The 19,944-nt window shown below is 34.1% G+C and overlaps 2 protein-coding genes and 1 pseudogene across 8 annotated transcripts; 2 read left to right on the forward strand and 1 right to left on the reverse strand.

Moving 5' to 3' along the window:
• Window positions 1-3,720: 3,720 nt before the first annotated feature.
• Window positions 3,721-10,996, forward strand: LOC128183471 (uncharacterized). Of its 4 annotated transcripts, none has more exons than XM_052852459.1 (4): window positions 3,721-3,818; window positions 4,359-4,445; window positions 7,135-7,257; window positions 8,992-10,996. In XM_052852459.1, exons 2-4 carry the CDS (start codon window positions 4,406-4,408, stop codon window positions 10,305-10,307), a joined length of 1,479 nt encoding a protein of 492 aa, XP_052708419.1. In that variant the 5' UTR covers window positions 3,721-3,818; window positions 4,359-4,405; the 3' UTR covers window positions 10,308-10,996. The 4 variants fall into 4 exon arrangements, with proteins under 4 accessions (XP_052708419.1, XP_052708426.1, XP_052708434.1 ...); XM_052852466.1 differs by having other exon boundaries at window positions 3,727-3,770; XM_052852474.1 differs by having other exon boundaries at window positions 3,748-3,791.
• A 123-nt stretch (window positions 10,997-11,119) lies between these two features.
• On the reverse strand, window positions 11,120-15,969 carry LOC128183506 (uncharacterized; annotated as a pseudogene).
• On the forward strand, window positions 15,887-19,613 carry LOC128183486 (uncharacterized). Of its 4 annotated transcripts, none has more exons than XM_052852499.1 (4): window positions 15,887-15,949; window positions 16,992-17,086; window positions 17,402-17,524; window positions 17,899-19,613. In XM_052852499.1, exons 2-4 carry the CDS (start codon window positions 17,047-17,049, stop codon window positions 19,200-19,202), a joined length of 1,467 nt encoding a protein of 488 aa, XP_052708459.1. In that variant the 5' UTR covers window positions 15,887-15,949; window positions 16,992-17,046; the 3' UTR covers window positions 19,203-19,613. The 4 variants fall into 4 exon arrangements, with proteins under 4 accessions (XP_052708459.1, XP_052708485.1, XP_052708469.1 ...); XM_052852509.1 differs by having other exon boundaries at window positions 15,917-15,970; XM_052852518.1 differs by lacking the exon at window positions 15,887-15,949 and adding an exon at window positions 16,175-16,345.
• Window positions 19,614-19,944: the final 331 nt, after the last annotated feature.

Raw genomic sequence — 19,944 nt, forward strand, 5'->3', positions numbered from 1 at the left:
AGGTTGTAACTTTGTTAAGGATGGAACAATTAGCAATTAATTTTGACAGCTTTTAACAAGTAGTCATTGTAAACTAGCATCTTTGATTGCTCTACCCCAACAAATATTAAGCCTCTGCAATTTAACCATAAAATTGCCTTTTAGAATTGGTGAGTATATTGTACCTTATGTTACAAAGAGGACTCTCAGGTAAAGAATGCGCAGAGACCTTGAACCATGCAGGATTTTAGGTGAAATCAGAACTCTGAAAAAATCACCTGAACCATTCTCTCTCTCTCTCTCTCTCTCTCTCTCTCTCTCTCTCTCTCCTTGATCCAGACTGTATACCGGGATCAATAAAAGCTGGACGATTTGGCAGGTGTTTTTTTATCTTACGTATTTTCAGTTCTAGTAATTTCACAAAGATTTTACTACCAAATTTATTAAAAAGGAAGATCGATGCAAATAATGCTTTCTCTGATGATCATGTGGGTTATGAAGGTAACGTTAGCTTGATCATTGACTTCTTAACATTTTGATTAATGCGGTTTATATGTATTTTCTCTGCAATGTCGCTAACTTCATATCCCACACGAATCACAACCCCCCCCCCCCCCCAAAAAAAAAAAACAACCCAAAAAAACCCAAAAAACACTTTATTGTTTTATTGCATCTTTGTGCATAAGAATAGTTTTTAAAACGTACCCTCAAATGGTACGTTTTCACCAGGGTTCGTTTTCTCCCGATACCATTTTTGTTTACCAACGACTCTAGGGGCGTGAATCCTGACTGTGAAAAAAAACGCCTAACGGAAGAGGATTTGTTAGAAACAAGACTTCGGAAAGCCATATAATTTTTGATTGTTTTATTTTCCACATCTTTACTGAATAATGCAAAGTTCACACATACGCTTATTTATTTTGTAAATTGTAATGGTGTAACGTACGTAAGTACTGTCAGGACGGCGATCGTCTCCACGATCGATGGAGTTAAACTATACAATTTTTTTTTTATCAAAATGTAAAACATACTTATATTATTATAAGAAAATAAAGTATACACCATAGTAAAGCACACTTAATTTTAGAGTGTTTGTTTCTGTTTACTTTTGACAGAGAGACTTCGAACTCTGGGGAGAGACCCGAGATGTTGCGATTGTAAGCAAAGTAAATAAAATAAATATTTAATATTTATCAATTTAGCCCCCGTGGACTGTCGCAAGAAAAGCTGCTATAAGCAGTGCTCCTGTAGATGATGACAACGGGACTCAGTCTCATATGCGATATAATCTCGGGAAAAGAAAAGGACAAGAAGAGAAAGGTAAATTGCAATTTAAAGCTACCACTATTGTTTTGAATACTAGTTAAATTTTAAATACGCTTTTATCAATATCACATTTAAATTTAATTAAAACTAATACTTTCTTCTTACAATGTCTGATGATAGAATATGAAGTATGGGCAAGAAAGAGATAGAGAAAAAACCCTGTGAAATCATATGGAAAAAGTCTTGCTCGTAAACTAATTCTCATTAACGTACATATTAAATATAAGTTTAAGTTGAAAAAAGGGGTCGTTAACTATCGGTTATTCGAGAAAAGATGTGACAATGGCCTCTTTTAAAGGTTTTTTTTTTAAAGTCTTAATATCCAATGAAAGTGGAATTTCTCTTTATGAACGTTGATAAGTGTGAAGCTAGTTTTTTTTTAACTTCAGTTTCTACAAGAGTAAGTGGTATCACGTTTTAAACAGATCTCCATTGCGTTCATAAAATAAATGTACAATGTGCTTGAAGATTTTATTAACAAAACTTAAGATTCAAAACATAAAACTTCCAATTCCATATTTATTTGATGATGATATTAAAGATAAAAATTTAGTTGAGACTGTCACCTAAAATATTATAATTGAAAAAACAAAGACAAACTGCCAAATATCTCAATTTAATTTATTCAGTAAGACAAAGTTATCTGTACAAATCAACGTAAACTCAGGGTCTCAATCTACTTTGTACCATAGCTTGGCGAGTTTTCTATTGTTAAAAGTGTGGGTTATTTGTGCAAACCCCACACTTTTTTAAAACTCCGCCCACTATCTCGAGTAAAAACAACATCAACAAGGTTGTTTTAGCGCGTCCATAATATTCTACAGTAAGAGTTTCCTCCAGATCAAAATTGCCAAAACTCAACACGGATAAATGACTCGACTAACTGAGTTCGTCGAATAAATCTCATTTTTAGCTCGAGACAAAACAATATCGGCAATGGCTTTGTCAGAGAGACTCTATTTTAATATTCCTCTCCATGTGTGCGGACAAGTAGAGAAACGTGTGTTAAATGTAATAGGGGTATCCTGTTTAAAGGTTTTATAGAAAGTCAATCACGTGATAGGAAAGCGTTTGAATAGAAAACTTGTTTTGTGGACAGAGTGAATAGCTGTAGCCAATCGAAATTGACATTAACCATTCACGGTTTCGCGACATGCATTTCTCAAATAATTTTTTTTTTGCTTAAATTGATTGATTTTGTTCAAAACATATATGTACATGTTTTTTCAGCCACTTTTAAAAAACATAATTTGATACAGAGTATCAAATAAAATTTAAAAAAAAATGATTACCTTCATCAATTTAGATTTAATTTCAATTGTTTAAACAGAAGCATTGCACAATTTAGGGTTCGTACATATGAAATTGTGTTAATACGTTTAATTCTTTGAAGCAAATATCGATACTTTAAGTCGGAAAATGAATGAATATGAAATAAAATCAAAACAATGAGAAGTTGATCTATTCATTAGGGCTATGATTTAAAAAAAAAAGAAGAATAATTGATCTTTGTCGGGGATAGAAAGTCATTTGGGAATTTCACAAAGTACAATTACATATATAAAGACCAAGGCATTGGCACCGTATTGTTTAGAGGCAGGTCCACTCCCGATATTACCATGATAATAAGATATAATGAATAATTGTAAACTATGGTACAAGTAACTTACCCCATATGATATTGTTGATTATGTGCAGAGACCCGATGGGCGTGGTCATAACGACACTCGGGAGCTATGCTCCCTCGTGTCATTATGACCACGCCCATCGGGTATCTGCACATAACCAACAATATTATATGGGGTAACTACTACGTATATACTATATTTGTATATTCTAAGATTATAAAGTGACATATAGGTTATGGACCGGGTGTAATTCGATTATGTATGATATTGTATTTCACTTTACTTTTGACATACACATGTCACAATCATAAAATACTTACTATCATAAAATACTTACTTACTCTAACCAGTTGAAACCTTCAGCAACCCCCCAAAAACCAGACTTCACAAAATAATCATAATAATGGCAAACTCAAATTCCCATATTTACATTACCCTTATGTACATTATCAATAATTTAGTTTATTTTACTGACTTTTTACGATCAATTTATAAAAGTAAATATATACAAGAAAATGCATTCTTTGATGATCATGAGGGTTATGAAGGTAACGTTAGTTCGATCATTGCATTTTTAATGCGGGCTATATGTATTTTTTCTGCAATATCGCTACTTTCATATCCCGCACAAATCACAAAAAGAAAAACCAAACAAAAACATGTTATTGTTTTATTGCATCTTTGTGCATAAGAATCGGTTTTTTTTTTTTCATAACGAACCCCTCAAGAGAAAATGTACCTTTAGTCATGGGTACGTTTTCACCAGGGTACGTTTTCACCTGGGTACGTTTTCTTTGGTTACCATCGACTGGGGGGTGACATAAACCGAAAGAGGAGGTAACTTGACGTTTGTTAGACGTAAGACTCCGGAGTGCCAGTTAGACAGTAAAAATAAATATAATTCTTTATTGTTTTAACTTCCACCCTTAAATTGAATACTAGTAATTGCAAAGTCCACAAGTTGGACTATCATGTAAACTGTAAATGGTGTAACGTAATGGTATAAGATATTGCAATATTGTCAGATCGGGAATCGTCTCTACGATCGGAGGAGTTAAACTATAATTTTTTTTTAATGTAGAACTTAGATAAATATTTATTTCATTATGAATAAGTATAGTTTACGCCACTGAAAAGTAATTTGAGAGTGTTTTGTTTGTTTGTTTGTTTGACAGAGCTCGGAAAACACTGAGCTCTGTGTGAAAGGCCCGAGATGTTGCGATTGTAAGCATATTTATCAATTTCGCCCCCGTGCTAACTCGGTCCAATGTAATGATTGAATTTTTAAATTCTTTAACAAAAAAGAGACATTATGAAAATCCACTATTTAAACAAGATTTGCAATATAAAATGTTAAACCGACTGATGTTTTGAAAATAATTAATTTAAATTAATAAAAAATTTTCATTGCCATGCTTATTTTAGGGGTTCAAAGTGATATTGCTGTTGATCTTTGTATATAACACTTCATCATGAGGGATAAAACGGGACTTAAGAAAGCACAGTTAAAAGGTATTTAATACGCTCTGAACTTTGTCAAGAAAATAACTCTTGAGGTCTTACCTTTCACGAAACTTATACATACTACAGCTTGAATTTGGTGAATCTTCTATGGAACGCCAAATTAACATATATTCAAATATTTGTACCTATCTTCAAATAATTGTACCTATCTTCAATTAATTGTACCTATCTTCAAATCATTTGAAGATAGGTACAATTGAATTAAAGATAGGTACAATTGAATTGAAGATAGGTGTAAATAATTATACCTATCTCTAAATAATTATACCTAGGTACAAATGAATTATACCTAGGTACAAATGAATTATACCTAGGTACAAATGAATTATACCTATCTTCAATTCAATTAAAGATAGGTTCAATTGAATTATACCTATCTCTAATTCATTTGAAGATAGGTAAAATTCATTTAAAGATAGGTACAATTGATTTGAAGATAGGTTCAATTCAGACATATCTACAAAGGATTTGAAGATAGGTACAATTCAATTATACCTAGGTTCAATTCGTTTTGTGTATTGTTGAAAATAATGAACGCTCCCTTGAAGACATTTCAACATGGAGGGAAACAAGGGAAGCACCAACAACGAAGATGAAAGAAGAAATATATATGTGTGTGCAATATATTTGCAAAAGGCATCATTTACTTATTAAAATATACATGTATATCAATAAGAAAGCCAAAAACATGTATACCCGAATACCCCAAAAGTGACGGAGTTAGGGTAGTGACGTAGTTAGGGTCATTATATATACCTAAATAAAAACTGGCTTTATTTTTTTCCATAACTTTATCAAAGAATGTATAATGTAGCTGATAATCACTCTATTTATTAAAGCGGTACCAATTATAATGAGTTTTTGTTTGTTTTAAGGCTCAATCTTTCGAAAAGTTGACAAAATCATATATATTGCCTATTTTATCATCCCGATCCCGATTTTATTTCTAAGTCACCTTTCTTCAATCTTTTTTTTATTTTTATTTTTTAATATGTTTTACGGTGCTACCGTTCTGGCGAGCGCAGCAAGAATTACACATACTGTACCTTGCATCATTGTCAAATTATACTTTTATTTACGGTAGGTATCAACGAACGTCAAAAATTTTTTGAGAGAGTATTGCTCTACAATAAGTATGCCAAATGTACTAATTTTAATGGTTATGATACATACAGCGCAACCCCCTACCCAGAAAGAGAGAGAGAGAGAGAGAGAGAGAGAGAGAGAGAGAGAGCGAGCGAGCGAGCCCGGTACCTGTTTGTAGGTGTGTAATTTCCCACTTTTAAATTAAATGGTATGACTATATGCAATATCTGCATAATTTTTTTACCTTTTTGTTTTTTTTAATTTTATTCCTTTTTAATTAGTTCAAAATGTCCTATTGTTTATTTCCTCCCTACTCATATACTTACCTGCCTACTGCACGGTACATGCATGCACAATTACTTTAAAAATGGATCGATATGACAGTAAAGTATGCCTCTTGCTAGTATATATATATAAAATCTCTATATTAAAAAAAGATTAAAAACAAATCATATGTTAATGAGGCAGGTATCGCAGACTATACTGAAATAGCCAGTACACTCATTACAGATGTTTGATCCACCTCTAAATTTATCGCGGGAAATATAGCGCGAGTGCACTGTGACGTCATCCATGACTTTGTTCGTCTTTGTTTACGTTTCTTGACTCAATACGAAGGTATGGAAGCATGTAACAAATCTTTTGAGTCTCGCCAAAGCATATGCGGTACTCAAAACGTGTCTTCAAACATTAAGTCACCGTAAATTACGAGTTATAAGTCGGCCATTTTTGGCATAGCACCACGGGTGTAAACATTAGAGAGCATTATGGGACGTAGACAAAAAATTTTGTTTGATGAACTGTAGGTTAAGCTCGTTCATTTTCCCGCGCACACTGGTTCTTAGAGCTCGCTTCGCTAGCCGGCGCTGCGCGCCGGCGAGCTGCGCTCGCTATAAATATATAAAGGTGTTAAGCAGTGATGTCACCTCTGATTTTTCTTTTATAGATCTTTAGGACATCCATTTTTTATTATTATCTCGTGTATATACCGAATGACTTTATTTATAAGTTGTGACGTAACGGAAATGACGTACTATACAGGGAGTATTCATTATTGCCAATATTTTAGTAATTGAAGATAGGTTCAATTCAATTGTACCTATCTTTAATTCAATTGTACCTATCTTCAATTCATTGCATTTGTACCTATCTTCAAATCAATTGTACCTATCTTCAAATGAATTAAAGATAGGTATAATTGAATTGTACCTATCTCTAATTCAATTTGAAGATAGGTACAATTGAATTGAAGATAGGTACAATTGAATTGAAGATAGGTACAATTGAATTGAAGATAGGTACAATTATTTGAAGATAGGTACAAATATTTGAATATATGTTAATTTGGCGTTCCATAATCTTCTGGTCTAAACCTATCATACATGTATATAAACAATTTAATGTTCCAAACATTGAATTTCCAAGAAGATAAATTGCATTAAAATATATTAAAACGTAATAATTATTACTTATATGTCATCATTAATATGACTTGTAGGTCCCATACACATCATGTAATAAATTTAATTTTCTGAATATTTCGAGAGCTCATTTGTTTTGTTCAAAGCTTTTTTTAACTTATACATGACAGACAAAGTAAAGAAGACTGCCACAAGAAAAGCTGCTATAAGCAGTGCTCCTGTAGATGATGACAACGGAACTCAGTCTCAGATGCGATACAACTTCCGGAAAAGAAAAGCAAATGAAGAGAAGGGTAAATTGCGATTTTAAGCTACCACTATTGTATTACATACTAGTTAAATTTGAAATAGGCTTTTATCAATATCACATTTAAATTTAATTAAACTAATACTTTCTTCTTACAATGTCTGATGGTAGAATATGAAGTATGGGCAAGAAAGACAATGAAAAAGAACGGTGAAATTATATATGGGTAAAAAGTCTTGTTCGTTAACTAATTCTCATTCAATAATATAATTATTAAATATAAGTTCATGTTGCAAAAAGGGGTTGTTAACTATCAGATATTATAAAAAAGACATTGCAAGGGACTACTTTGAAGTTTTGGGTTGTTTTTGTTTTTTGTTTGTTGTTGTTGTTTTTTTATTGAATTTTTCACTTTCACAACACATATGTGTACATACATGTCATATCTTGTACTTATGTTTATATAATCATCTTGAAAAGCTTCTAACTATTTGATTACTCTATATTATACAGTTCTTATGTAGTGAAAGTAAATTTTAGGAGAGAGAGAGAGAGAATAAAGGGGAGAGAGCGAGGGAAAGGATTGGGGCATTGTTCACATATGGATATAATAAAATATAAACCATATTCATGTGATAGACCCCTGTTCTACATGGATACTTGAGGGAGGAAAAAGGATAAAACACAAAAAAATCCAAAAAAGACATCAGTTCAAATCAAGATTGAGATGAGACACAATAGAGAGACAATTAAACTATATATAATGCAGTGCTATAGCTTATCACATATTTTTTGCCAATGGCTTTCATATTCTTTATATGTACAATTTTTCATTAGCATATATTTTTCAGTCAAGAACCTTTCTATTATAACATTTTTTAATCGATGTATATTTGGATTTGTATTACTTTTGTATTTACAGGAAAAAATATATTGCTTCACAATAAGAACTATCAAGTTGAAAAATCTATAAATATCTCTATTTTCATATTTTCCAAAGAGAACTGATTGTTTATCAAATGTTATTAACAAATCAAAATGTCGCAAGATCCAGTCTTCAACAGCAGACCATAATTCTTTTACAATAGTACATTCATAGAATAAATGCCCAATACTATCTTCATCTCTTTTACAGAAAGTGCATACGGGAGACTCTGCTTTTTTTTATTTTGAAAAGATATTTATTTGTCGGAACAATCCTATGAAGAATTTGGAACTGTAACCAATGTAGTTTTGATTCTTGTGTAGTTTTGAAGGGGGGTTCAAAAATTTTGTTCCAGGTTTCTTGTGCATAATTATGACCCTTTTCTCTCCAATTTGGTATAGATGTACATGTTTCTCTCTTTTTTTAATTTAATAATAAGTTGTACATAAGTTTGCAGCCTTTACAATTATTATTAAACAATAGGATATGATTGGGATAACACGTCCATATTCTTTTATTATTTGTAAGTTTGGTATGTATAAATCTTGTGTATGCAATCTGGTCCTTACAGCAGTTCTTAAACTTGCATATTCAATAAAGTTTGTCATTGGATTGATTTGTTTCAATTTTTTCAAAGCTTATATATGTTCCATTAATATTAAGTAAATCACCAACAAAAATAAATCGTGTATTAGCAAAGCTTTTTAAAAATATTGATTTATTGTCTACTGTGATTTTGGGATTGTACAATATATTGAAGTTTTTTAAAGTCTTAATATCCAATGAAAGCGGAATTTTTCTTGATAAATGTTGACAAGAGTGAAGCTATTTATTTTTTTCACTTACTTTTTGTAGAACATTGCCCTACGAATACCAACAAAAAACATCGACCAAATATTCAGGCACAAAATGATGAGCAGAAAACGGTTACTAATTCCAGAATATTGATCTCAAGAGGTAAAATGACGGCTTTGAAAGAACAAACCAATAAAACTACGCAACACAAAACAACACAATCCCTCAAAAGAAAGAATCATTCCCCAGTGACCACCAGTGCCAATAGCAGCAAGAAAGCAAAGCTTCCTCCAAAGTTGAATAAAACATCGCAAAAACCTACATCTGTCTGGACAGGGAAAGCATCTTTAGTTAAGAAAGGCGCAAAATCATTCTCAAAGTTAAGGACGGCCAAAAAAGGAAAAGAATCCATTTCTCCAAGATTGAAGCAGAGTTTGGGGAACAGAAATCCATCTACTCTGAAAAAGAGAATAAGATCAGTTCAAGTAAAGCAACCGGTTTCTGAGAAAGAATTGCAATCCAAAACGCCGTTAAAAAGAAAAAGTAAAGATTGTAAAGAGTTGTCGGGAAAGTTTGCAGACATGTTCCTGAACAAATTGGATTTAGTAGCTCATATTGGTATTGGTAACCGTTCGCCAATACATGGAATAAGCGTTACTCACGATAACCTGGTATGGGTGAACTCTCTGTCGAAGCGGGTGAATCTTTACAATTCTTCTGGAGACCTTCTTAGATTTTTTGATTTAGACTACGAACCGGTTTTCAATTGCTGCATGCCCAATGGCGACTTACTTGTGACACAAGCCTACAGTATAGGGGCCAAACCTACTGTGGAATATATTTCTCGAGAAGGGAACACAAGGTTGCTAGCTGATCTCTCTATGCATACCAGTTTACTGTGTGGAATTCTTTATCAAGACGAGAGGATATACGTCATAGGTCATGCGGACAAGAACATCATTTTAAAAGTTGACATGAATGGAGAAGTAGAGAAAGTCTTTGAAACAAAACCAGATCGTGTGAACGTAAATCATCTTATTTCTCAAAATGGTCAAATTTTTGCTCTGAACACTCAAATGTTCTCCATGTACATGTATATGTTGGGTTCTGATGAAATTTCCACTAATGTTATTAACAAAGTGGAGGTAGATAAGTCATATTCAGGAAGTGCCTCTGTTGACAACTTCGGGAATATCATAGTGGGAACAGACCCACCAGCCTCTAAGATTGTCGTAATCGATCCGAGACTAGAGCGTAAGCACGAGATAGGTTGTGATTTTCTAGGAAGGGTCCGAGCCACAGCTGTCGACAAACAAAACCATCTCTGGGTTGGAACAGACGATGGAAATCTGTACATTGCAAAATACCTTAAATAATGACCTTTCTTTGATGATAATGAATGCTTTTGGTTTTATGGATTGCTAAAACCGAAATCATCCATTGTCTAACGTAAACTGGTCCAATCAGGGTTAACGTTATACGTCTACCGAGTATGATTCCCTCCATTTCTTACGGAAACTTATAGTTAATTCATATATCTATAGAAACAGCTAGACTGGAATCAACATGCCCTGTTTATTGATTGGTTGAAAACTACTGTGACTGAAACTGACAGGAAAATGATAGGACTGAAATCTGCACGCCCCGTTTATCGATTGATCGAAACCTACAGCGACCTTTGAAAAATCACGGACTGCACGAAATAATCATAACGGTGTTAGACTCAAAATCCTATAGGTGACAATTTGGCTGTTTCTATTAGCTACTTACGTACCGATGTACATTAACAGTAACTTAGTGAATTTTACTTACTTTTTATAATCAATTTATTGATTTGTACAAGGAGAAGATGTAAATATAAACAAAAAAATACTTTCTTTGATGATTCACGCGGGTTATGAAGGTAGCAGTCATTGCATAAAAAATTTCCATAACCTGCTTACGCGGGTAATGTATATTTTTTTTCTGCAATGTAGCCATATTCATGTCCCGGATGAATCATCAAAGAAAGCATTTGTTTAAATACACAGTGAATCGCTGTAAACATTACATTTTTCAAAATGTTTTCCCTATTATTTTATTTTTATGTCTGTTTAAGATTTCTTGAAACCTATTTTAATTTTTCCCGGTGTAACGTAGAATAATGACCCCCGTAGAATAATGACCGGGGGTCATTTTTCGACGTAGAATAATGACCCCCCCCCCCCCCCGGTCATTATTCTACGCAGAAAAATGACCCCCCGGTCATTATTCTACGTAGAAAAATGACCCCTTTGCCTGAAGAATAAGTGTCATTTTCATAAAAATTAGCACACTCTACATGAAGAAAAGTGACCCCTGTAGAAAAAAGACTCCCTTATAAATGAAAGTTTTTCTGTATATTTTTTTATTATTTGGGAAATAGTCTTTACAATATTGTAATTTTTACTGCAGTTTACAGAAATTAACAGAAATTATAATTCATATTCAAACAAACTTAAAGTGAAAGAAGGGGTATATCTTAGAAAATAAAAATCCTTCCGTTATAACATAACAAGATACTGACGTATTGCATTGAGGTATGATTTCCATCTTAACGATCACATTTACATGTATCTATAGTTTTCCGATAGGGCCACTTCGACCTTCTACCTTCGCCTTTAGGGCGAAGATGCGTTGGCGAAGGTGCGAAGGTGAAGGAGCGATACTACTATCGCTGATTCGCCTTTGCATCTTCACACTTTGGCCTTCGCATTTTTTGATTGCATTCAGCAAGCCTTGGTGAATTACATAGAATTTGATGCAGGCACCGTACTCGTCAAGGTTTTCCGATTAATCTATGCTATTATTGGTATGCATGCTCTGGGCCATTGCGCTTACTATGAATGTTTATTAATATTTTAATGTATACATGTAACATATATGTTTACCAGTGTTGGCTATGCTTAATCATTATATACCCCACACAAAATGTAATGTCCGCCATAATGTGTACATATGCACTTCCAGACTCCTGCCACTTACCAGCGGTCTGTTTACCGTGGATCAAACACAGTAACATTATAAGTATATTATGCGACACTCCTTGTTCATGCATGGATCTAGAGAGGGAGAGGGGGTCCGCCCCCAGAAAATTCAATTTTAATAATTTCACGCAGTAAAAGGGGATCGGGGTCCGGACCCCATCCCCCCTGGATAATTTAATTTATTAATTTTATAAAGTAAAATTTCCAAAATATGCCTATAAAAAGGCGAAAGCGCTAAGGTGCGAAGACGATAGTGCGAAGTTGCGAAGGCAAAGGAGCGATAGTAGTATCGCTTCTTCGCTTTTGCAACTTCGCACTTTCGCCTTTGCATCTTCCCGCTTCGCCGTCGTACCTTCGCACTTTTGCCATCGCAACTCCGCACTCTCGCATCTTTGCCCTATACGTGAAGGTCGAAATGGCCGCATCGGAACACCATATTATGCCCATTCATAGTAAAATCAACTTAAACATTTGAATTTCTGTATGCGACCTTCCTTGTTCATTCACAGATCTAGAGGATGAGAGGGGTCCACCCCCTCCACCCCTCCCCCAGCGCATCGTTAATTCAATTTTATTTATTTTAAGAAGTAAAGGAAGAGAGGGGGTCAGAATCCTCCCTTCTGGAAAATTTGATATTAGTTTCACATACTTATTTACCAAAAATATGCATCGGAACCTCCCCTTACCCACAGCAAATACAATTATACAATCCTCGGACCCCTCCCCTAGAACAAAATTATGGAACACGCAGTTTGTTGAAAATAAATTCTTAAAAGTTCGTCCTCTGCCGCAGATGTTATTTTATACAGCTAAAATTATCTTTAAACAATAGAGCAGTCCACAGACATAAAAAGTTGAAGGCGAAAGTGCGAAGGTCAAATAAAAAAAGGCAAATAACAGACTTGATACTAATTCAGGTCTATATACTTATTCATTTTCTTCCATTTGTTTGCTTCTGATTTTTGGTTTTTTTAGTTTGTTTTTTTTGGCAAAGTTCAACTTCCATTTAAAGAACACCTAAGTAGGGGTTAAAGATCATCTTCACAATGGTTTTCATCTTAGCTGCAGCAGCTAGTGAGGCATATGGCTGCCACTCCTTATTTTTTGATCCATCATTATAATCCGCTATTCCCCTAATGAACATAAAACTGTCTTTCCTATTGCCAACAATGGATTCTATCACCTGATCATACTCGGAATCGAAACATGTGATGCCATAATTGTGCGCGAAATCTAGCCTCGTGTGGTCGTACTTTGTGATTGCTCGCCCAGACCCCACCACCCCAAAACCTGACTGTGGGAACATTCTCTCTAATCTCAGCCTCCTCTAGTCTGTCAGGGTGCTAGACTCTCCTATGGAAATGTACAGTTTATCAAATTCTTTTGGCGCATGGTTTAAATCAGCCTCTTGTTTTTTCCAGCAATTCCTGCCCTTCAAGGATGTAGGGTTTTCAGTTAGCCTTTTCTGGTTTCCTTGTGTAGTTCTGCTCTATTTTCTCTGCAACACGCTGTAGGGACAGGTCTCTGGGTGACCAGGTCCTGTTCATGTACTGGATGTTGCCCTCGTTGTCTTGTAGAATCTTGTCCACGTGAAAGCAGAAGTATCCCTTGTCATTGCAGCGAGATATCACTATGACCCCAAGCCTCACGTGCTTGTAGACGTTGGTGTAATGAAGAACTCCTCCTGCTACCCCACCATTAACACATGTTCAATATTCTGGAATGTTCCTATTAAAAAAAAAAATTACGCAAAATTATATTGAGGCTTGCGGCGTACTCAGCCTACTAGGTACTTGCAGGAAATTGCGTTAATACGTTTGATACGGAATTCAGGAGCGAGTTCGAAAGCTTGCTGTACAGGTCTCTTTTACTGTCCTTCTTTCAGTGTAATTTGAATTTCAGGTATTCGATGTATAACGACCACATTTTGTACCTCATAAATGAATGGTCGGATATTCTTAATCATGATATCATTTTGAAGGTGTTATCAAATAAAAATACTCCACCAACGGAATTTTCAAAATATTGATTATGGTCCAACTAATTACACATTGAATTTTGCATTGAAGTCTATGGACAACTTTGTAAATTTGTAAAACTCTCTTGGTTAATACATGCATAAACTTTCTCTTTATTAAAATATGAAATAAAATGAATCATTTACCGCAGATATTTTGACGAAATTAAAATTTTCTTTTTTTCAACAAGGGGAGATAACTCTTTAAAAAATTCTAAGGTGCAAAATGACCGGCTTCTTACATGTTGTCAGTCATGTGAATTTGATTCATTTCACTTTCATTGTTATTTAGCAATACATATATTTAACTGGTTTAAAATGATTCAAAATTGTTCAATATCCCTTCATTATACATTGAGTACCTTAATCAAACTTCAAATCGTAAAATATCCGCAGAGAGACCTCAACATAGCTATGAATGTATCGTGTACTTTATATAAATTTGAACTCGAATTTGCCAAAGAAGAATTTAAAACTGAAGAATATGAAATTGGATAAATATCTGGCTTGATCCCCGTGATAAAGCTACTCACCCAGTAGTCGGGTGGTAGTGTTGCCTGATGAGATTTGAGCTGCCCGGGATCGTCCGATCTGTGGGAGCTTGGTGGACACACATTTATGTTCTCCAATAAAACCCACTGTGTACACAAAAAATTCTCCTTAAAAAAATCATTAGATCATGCCAGATGGTTGTAAACAATACTTACCAGAAATAAGAAACTTTACTAAATGAATATGGTACATATAACACATTGTGATTTATAGTAAGGTAAGAAATAAAATCAAAATGTTTCTCAAAGTGAAACTCTTACTGGACCAATAACTATAACAAGTTAAAATTTTAGTAGATAAGCAATTAACACTAGGTTTTGTCACTGTAATAGCCATAATAGTCCTACCCTCTGTCTTGTATTTGACAAAAGTGGTTATGTTATCCATCATGGCGTCCACAGCGAGCTTCTCACAGTAGTTAGTTGTAATGATTCTGATGGTGGGTTGTTGGTTGGCAGCAGTGCTTGGCATGTGTTTCGCCATCTGTACTTCAGTTTCTACAAGTTTTAGAAGTATCACGTTTTAAACAGATCTCCATTGCGTTCATACAAAAAATGTACAATGTGCTTGAAGATTTTATTAACGAAACTTAAGATTCAAAACATAAAACTTCCAATTCCATAGTTATTTGATGATGATATTAAAGATAAAAATTTAGTTGAGACTGTCACCTAAAATATTAAAATGGTAAAAAAAGAACCAAAGACAAACCGCCAAATATCTCAATTTGATTTATTAAGTAAGACAAAGTTATCTGTTCAAATCAACGTAAACTCAGGGTCTCAATCTACTGTATACATGTATATTATATTTGTATATTCTAAGATTATAAAGTGACATATAGGTTATGGACCGGGTGTAATTCGATTATGTATGATATTGTATTTAACTATTCTTTTGACATACACATGTCACAATCATAAAATACTTACTATCATAAAATACTTACTTACTCTAACCAGTTGAAACCCTCAGCAACCCCCCAAAAATCGGATTCACAAAATAATCATAATAATGGCAAACTCAAATTCCCATATATATATTTACATTACCCTGATGTACATTATCACTAATTTAGTTTATTTTACTGACTTTTTACGATCAATTTATTAATGTAAATATATACAAGAAAATGCATTCTTTGATGATCATGAGGGTTATGAAGGTAACATTTGTTCGATCATTGCATTTTTAATGCGGGTTATATGTAATTTTTCTGCATAATCGCTACTTTCATATCCCACACAAATCACAAAAAACGAACAAAAACATTTTATTGGGTTTTTTTTAGCATCTTTGTGCATACGAATAGTTTTTTATAACGTACCCTTCAAGAGAAAATGTACCTTTAGTCATGGGTACGTTTTCACCAGGGTACGTTTTCACCTGGGTACGTTTTCTTTGGTTACCATCGACTGGAGGGTGGCATAAACCGAAGGAGGAGGTAACTTGACTTTTGTTAGACGTAAGCTAGACTCCGGAGTGCCAGTTGGACATTAAAAATAAATATAATTCTTTATTGTTTTAACTTCCACCCTTTAACTGAATGATTGCAAATTCCACAAGTAGGCTTGTGATGTAAACTGTAAATGGTGTAACGTAATGATAAAGATATTGCAATATTGTCAGATCGGTAATCGTCTCTACGATCGAAGGAGTCAAACTAAACTATATTTTTTTAAATGTAGAACTTAGATAAATATTTATTTCATTGTGAATAAGTATAGTATACGCCACTGAAAAGTAATTTGAGAGTGGTTTTTTTTTTGTTATTTGTTTACTTTCGACGGAGCTCGGAAAAACACTGAGCTCTGGGGGAAAGGCCCGAGATGTTGCGATTGTAAGCATATTTATCAATTTCGCCCCCGTGCTAACTCGGTCCAATTTTAAGGTCAGACGACACGTTCCTCAATTTTATATAGCATTTTCCATGAATTTGTTGATGGTTTACTACTACTCTGACAAGCTTTCTTGCAAAAAATTAGGATACCTTACCAGACATTTCTGCAAAACACTAGAAAATGCAATTTCCTATTCACTCTTCTTGAAAATCAGGGACATACGTCCCTGTGAAAATGCACTTGAATTGCTGATATAAAAATCAATAAATAATACAGCGTACGAAATTCACTATATTGGGCCAGGCTTTGAATTCACAACCTCTAGAACCTACGCTCCTGGCAGAGAGCGGCCACGGCTCTAACCACTCGGCCATCTAGGCATATATCCATATCGTACAAGTAAATCTTATTCGCTTTAAAAATCATTATAATAATAATGATTTTTATTGGAACTCTTTATTACGAGGAGATAAAAAAAGATGCTTGAGGAACGTGTCGTCTGACCTTAAATTCTTTAACAAAAAAGAGACATTATGAAAATTCACTCTTTAAACACGATTTGCAATATAAAATGTTAAACCGACCGATGTTTTAAAAATGATTAATTTAAATTAATAATTTTTTTCATTGCCATGCTTACTCTAGGGTTTCAAAGTGATATTGATGAAATCCTGTTGATCTTTATATATAACACTTCATCATGAGGGATAAAAGGGGACTTAAGAAAGCACAGTTAAAAGGTATTTAATACGCTCTGAACTTTGTCAATAAAATAACTCTTGAGGTCTTACCTTTCAAGAAATTTATACATACTACAGCTTGAATTTGGTGAATCTGCTGGTCAAAACCTATCATACATGTATATATGAGCTATAATGTTCCAAACATTGAATTTCCAAGAAGGTAAATTACACTAAAATATATTAAAACGTAATTACTTAATATATGTCATCATTAATGTGACTTGTAGGTCCCATGCCATAAATCTAATTTTCTGGATATTTTGAGAGCTCATTTGTTTTGTTCAATGTTTTTTTTTAACTTATACATGACAGATAAAGTAAAGAAGACTGTCACAAGAAAAGCTGCTATAAGCAGTGCTCCTGTAGATGATGACAACAGGGCTCAGTCTCAGATGCGATATAATCTCCGGAAAAGAAAAGGACAAGAAGAGAAGGGTAAATTGCGATTTTAAGCTACCACTTTTGTGTTACATACTAGTTAAATTTTAAATACGTTTTTATTAATATCACATTTAAATTTAATTAAACTAATACTTTCTTCTTTCAATGTCTGATGATAGAATATGAAGTATGGGCAAGAAAGAAATTGAAAAAAAAACCCTGTGAAATCATATGGAAAAAAGTCTTGTTCGTGAACTAATTCTCATTCAATAATATATTAAATGTAAGTTCAAGTTGCAAAAAGTGGTCGTTAACTATCAGATACTTTGAAGTTTTTTTAAAGTTATAATAACCAATGAAAGTGGAATTTCTCTTTATGTATGATGATAAGTGAGAAGCTAGTCTTTTTTTTCTTTTTCTCTTTGTAGACCATTGCCCTGCGAACAAAAAACATCGACCAAATATTCAGGCACAAAATGATGAGCAGAAAACGGTTACTAATTCCAGAATATTGATCACAAGAAGTAAAATGACAGTTTTGAAAGAACAAACCAATAAAACTACGCAACACAAAACAACACATTCCCTCAAAAGAAAAAATCATTCCCCAGTGACCACCAGTGCCAATAGCAGCAAGAAAGCAAAGCCTCCTCCAAAGTTGAATAAAAAATCGCAGAAATCTACATCTGTCTGGACAGGGAAAGCGTCTTCTTCAGTTAAGAAAAACGCAAAATCATCTTCAAAGTTAAGGACGGCAAAAAAAGGAAAAGAATACATTTCTCCAAGATTGAAGCAGAGTTTGGGGAACAGAAATCCATCTACTCTGAAAAAGAGGAGAATAAGATCAGCTCAAGTAAAGCAACCGGTTTCTGAGAAAGAATTGCAATCCAAAACGCCGTTAAAAAGGAAACGTAGAGGATGTAATGAGTTGTCAGGAAAGTTTGCAGACATGTTCCTGAACAAATTGGATTTAGTAGCTCATATTGATATTGGTAACCGTTCACCAATACATGGAATAAGCGTTACTCACGATAACCTGGTGTGGGTGAACTCTCTGTCGAAGCGGGTGAATCTTTACAATTCTTCTGGAGACCTTCTTAGATTTTTTGATTTAGACTACCATCCAGTTTTCAATTGTTGCATGCCCAATGGCGACTTGCTTGTGACAACGGGCTTCAGTACAGGGGCCAAACCTACCTTGGAATATATTTCTCGAGAAGGGGACACAAGGTTGCTAGCTGATCTTTCTGAATATGCCGATTTACTGTGTGGAATTCTTTATCAAGACGAGAGGATATACGTCATAGGAGACAGGTACATCATTCTTAAAGTTGACATGAATGGAGAAGTAGAGAAAGACTTTGAAATAGAATCAGATCTCGTTGACGTAAATCATCTTATTTCTCAAAATGGCCGAATTTTTGCTCTGAACAATAACATTTTCTCCATGTATCTGTTGGGTTCTGATAAAATTTCTACTAATGTTATTAACAAAGTGGCGGTCGACAATTCATATTCAGCAAGTGCCTCTGTTGACAACTTCGGGAACATCATAGTGGGAGTAGACCCTCCAGCCTCTAAGATTGTCGTAATCGATCCGAGACTAGAACGCAAGTACGAGATAGGTTGTGATTTTTCAGGAATGATCCGTGCCACAGCTGTCGACAAACAAAACCAGGTCTGGATTGGAACAGACGATGGAAATCTGTACATTGCAAAATACCTTAAATAATGACCTTTCTTTATTGATAAGAACTGTAGTTTTGGTTTTCTAGATTGCTAATGTTTATCTGTTTCTTTCCTTATAAAAACAAAACCACTCATTACATATTGTCTCGACCAAAGACGTTGCGAGTTTTAAACAATGTCATCGCGGGAAATTTGTGACGAAAAATGTAATATAAGATATCAGTTAGACTGTTGCAGTTTATTGAAGTTCATTTTGATTACATATACGGTAAATCGTGATATATTATATCCCGGTAAATGTTTCTCAACTTACAATTGTTTAATTTATGCATTAACCATATTGTGAGCATGATCAAAGTTGAGCTATAAATTTCAAGAATATAAGAATTTGTATGTTACAGCACATTTGCACATTAGTTTCACGGTAATATAATAAAGAAAATAGTAAAAAAAATCTGATTCATTGATTTTTACAAAGAAGTGTATTTGTATACATAGTACTTATTAACATTAGTACGGTGACACGTGGCGATAACGAACACTGTTCAAAATCAAAATCCAAAGGAAAAATACACAACAGGAGGAGAGCAAACAGGGACCTCTAAAAAATTAGAGGTAGGATCAGGTGCCATGGAGGAGTGAGCATCCACTGCAGACCAATCACACCTGCCGTGTGCTCTTTGTAGTAATCGGGAAAACTAAAAAATCCATAGACAATTACGTGATTAACGATATCTGATTCTCAGCAATGTTTGATAACTCTAAATTATCCAGATTTTTTTTAT

Source organism: Crassostrea angulata, chromosome 1, assembly GCF_025612915.1.
Source record: "Crassostrea angulata isolate pt1a10 chromosome 1, ASM2561291v2, whole genome shotgun sequence".
NCBI lineage: Eukaryota > Metazoa > Mollusca > Bivalvia > Ostreida > Ostreidae > Magallana > Magallana angulata.